Source organism: Nicotiana attenuata, chromosome 11, assembly GCF_001879085.1.
Source record: "Nicotiana attenuata strain UT chromosome 11, NIATTr2, whole genome shotgun sequence".
Lineage (NCBI taxonomy): Eukaryota > Viridiplantae > Streptophyta > Magnoliopsida > Solanales > Solanaceae > Nicotiana > Nicotiana attenuata.
In genome coordinates this window covers 47,572,322-47,575,524 of record NC_031999.1, presented here as the reverse complement: position 1 = coordinate 47,575,524, position 3,203 = coordinate 47,572,322, and the positions used below count along the sequence as shown (strand labels likewise).

At 35.6% G+C, this 3,203-nt stretch overlaps 1 protein-coding gene across 1 annotated transcript; it reads right to left on the bottom strand.

The window, feature by feature from the left end:
• LOC109235050 (60S acidic ribosomal protein P2-like) lies at nucleotides 2,289–2,633 on the bottom strand. The gene has a single exon (XM_019401061.1). The coding sequence runs from the start codon at nucleotides 2,631–2,633 to the stop codon at nucleotides 2,289–2,291; it is 345 nt and encodes a 114-aa protein (XP_019256606.1).

Below are 3,203 nucleotides of genomic sequence, written 5' to 3'. Positions count from 1 at the left end.
AAGAAGAAGCCAGTTGTACCTAACGAAAAGTGGGGGTCACAAGTGAAACAAAATATGGAATAATGATCGGGTTGAACATAAAGGTGAAATAAAAGGAAGTGTGTATTAAAAGTGCTTAGGGAGGTTAGTCACTATATCCAAATATATCCTACCCGTCCCTTAGCCTACATTACAACCTATAAAGACCTCTTGATCTTTGACTGAATGACTCGATTAGTGGAGTATTACACTAGGGGCAAGCTTATGGTGTGTCTGTGTGGCATGTGAATGCTCTTTGCTGAGAGTGAGCGAATTCTTTCTATATAGGGTTCCTTGTTGTGGAATTTTATGTGTGTGGAACTTCTCTCAAATTTTGTTAATGTGAGGGCATATGACTCAGGAAGAAAAAGTGAGTCTTCACTTCTGTTAGAGTAATTAGAGTGAGCACAAGTGTGTCGTGGCATAAGAGTCTGCATTTGAGATATGATTGTGCACCGCTTAGGTCAATCTTTGATAACAGCAGGTGTGACATAAATTGGGGCAATGCATTGAACAGTTAGGCCTAGAAGTGTGGTTTAGTTTGCTCGAGGACGAGCAAAGGTTTAAGTGTGGGGTGTTGATAATAGGTGAATGTGACTATAATCACACCTTAAATAATCACCTTCTTGTGTAGTTTTGATGCTAAAAGTGATGACAAAATGCTCTTATTAGTGCTTTTCATGATTTGTAGGTGATATATGTATAAGGAAGGCTAAGGAGCAGTTCTGGAGTTAAAAGTGATGAAAAAGAGGCCAACTATGAAATTTCCCAAGTGACCCGTGCAAAACAGGCCGAAGATTCAGAATACTGGATCCACCGCGGTTCCACCGCGACCGCGGCAGAACCGCGGTGGGAAGCAGCTGCAGAACCTCAGTGATTCCGCGAGGGTGTTTGGCCGCGGTTCTACCGCGACCGCGGCAGAACCGCGGCAGGCGCAGTAACTTCGGGGACCGAAGTGTCAATTACGGGATTTTTAGACCTAAACCCTATTTAAAACACTAGACTTCGCCCAAGAGAGGCATGTATTGATTTTTTAGGTTTCTTAGCAAGGAAAACAATTCTGAGAAAGTACTCTAAACATCTTTCTTCTTTTCTTTTGATTTTTATGATGAATTCTATCTTAGTTTATTCTCCCATATCTATGAGTAGCTAAATTCCTTGTCTAAGGCTTTGATGGAACCTATTGGGTGATGAACTTCTTGTTTATGTGAATACAAATTGCTAGTTTAATCTTTATTTGTTCAACTTCGTGTTCATTGTAGTTAATTGAAAGGATCCTCAATTAGCTGTGCCTATTTAGTGTGCATAACTTGGAAAAAGAGTGCATATTTAGGGTTTTGTTGAACAACACCACTCCTAGATTATTAGAGGAATCTATAATTGCGGGTTTAAAGGCGGGATTAGGAATAACGAAGCCTTGGGTGCAATCTAAATTGAATTGTGTTAAATAAAGTAAGCTAGTGTATCTCGGGAGAGTGCAATAGTAAATTACTGTGATTACTCGGGAGAGATTTACGGTAAGATTAGCGTTCATGATTGATAGAGATGTGTTGGTAAATTTGTATGAGCATAAACAGAAGGGATTCCATCAATAGGGGAAATCATTGCCTTAGCTTTCTCTCATAATTGTTTACAACCCTTTTAATTTAGTTATAGCCTTTTAGTTACTTGCAAGCTAGTTACTAAAGAACACTCAACTGAGAATCTGAATATTTGAGAAGCTGGTTCTGAAGACTTGGTGGGTCTGAAAGTAGCAGTTGATAGGTTAACTCTCTGTGGATTCGACCCTGGGCGTAATACTCGGGTTATATTTGCAACGTCCGCAGAGTCCTTTTTTAGAAGGCATAGTTGGGCGTGATCATACAAATTCTCTTGTTTCTCTTTACTTTTTTATATTTTGACAGTCCTTAATGGATTTCTTGGTTCAGCCGTTGGGTTAAACGTAAGGAAGATCTAATTCATAAGGCTTGTAATATTAATCAATAGGCTATGTTGCCCTCAAATTGGAGGAACCTCCAATCATCTATCTAACGCTCAAACAGAATATATATCCGTAATGAAAAAAGAAAATACGAGCAAAAAATTTTATATTGACACGATAAAGTCAGTTGAATTTGATAGCCATACTAGAAAAATTGTTTAAGAACAAAAATTTCAACCTAAATAGAATTAAAAACAAAACTATTGCATAAAATAACAGCAAATTAGACTTAATTCTAAGACAAGATGACTAACAAAGATGGTGCCATCAATAGCAATATAAAACTATTCTAATCAAAAAGACTAAAGTTAAAATCTTCTTCATCAGACTCTTCTTTCTTTTCCTCCTCCTTTTTCTCTTCAACAGCAACTTGAGCAACATTATTTTCAGCACCATTGACAACAGAAGAAGCAGCACCACATCCAAAAGCCATAGAAGTAGAAGAAGCCAATTGTTGTTTACCAGCAGCAATTAATTCAGTAATATCTTTGCCTTTGACTTGTGATAATAATAATTCGATTTTCACCTCATCAATTTCAGCACCAACAGAATTCAAGATTTTCCTTAAATCATCAGCTGAAGGATTAGTGTTGCCACCCAATTGAGCCAACAAATAGGCTGCGATCACCTTCATATTTAATTCTTGAGAAAAAAAATCCCTTGTTTTGTATAAAGAATAAAAAAGAGACTGATTTTTATTACTATGAGAAATATGTCTCCTATTAAAGGGTATATATAGGCACCATGTTGGGATTGTAGGGAATCCAATCCTAATTATGACAGGTATAGGAGTACGTAATTAAGACCATATTCAGTTGGATTCTGGTATATAATTCCTAGTACTAATGGGATTGGAAAAGAGAGGTGAAAAAAATATTTAACTTGTATATATTACAGTGTTTTCCGTTTTAACATATGTTTTAAGTTAATTATCATTTTATTGTAATAAGTGTTTCAAATAAGGAAACATTTAATTAATAAATAAATTATAATTGATTTTAAAGTCCTAAATATTAAAAATATCATTAAATATCTATTTTGACTAATATGAACGTTATTTTTAAAGGCAGACAGGGACGGACATGAGAGAACTCTTCAAAAAACTTTTTATTTCAGTTAGAGTGAAGCCAAAACAAGGTGAAATACATCTTTAAAATTTTTAATTTCAAATATTCCTATTTATTTCCATTTACCATTCTCAATT

What these genes read in the sequence shown, in the direction of transcription:
- LOC109235050 (XM_019401061.1), bottom strand. Translation starts at nt 2,633, where the DNA reads ATGAAGGTGATCGCAGCCTATTTGTTGGCTCAATTGGGTGGCAACACT.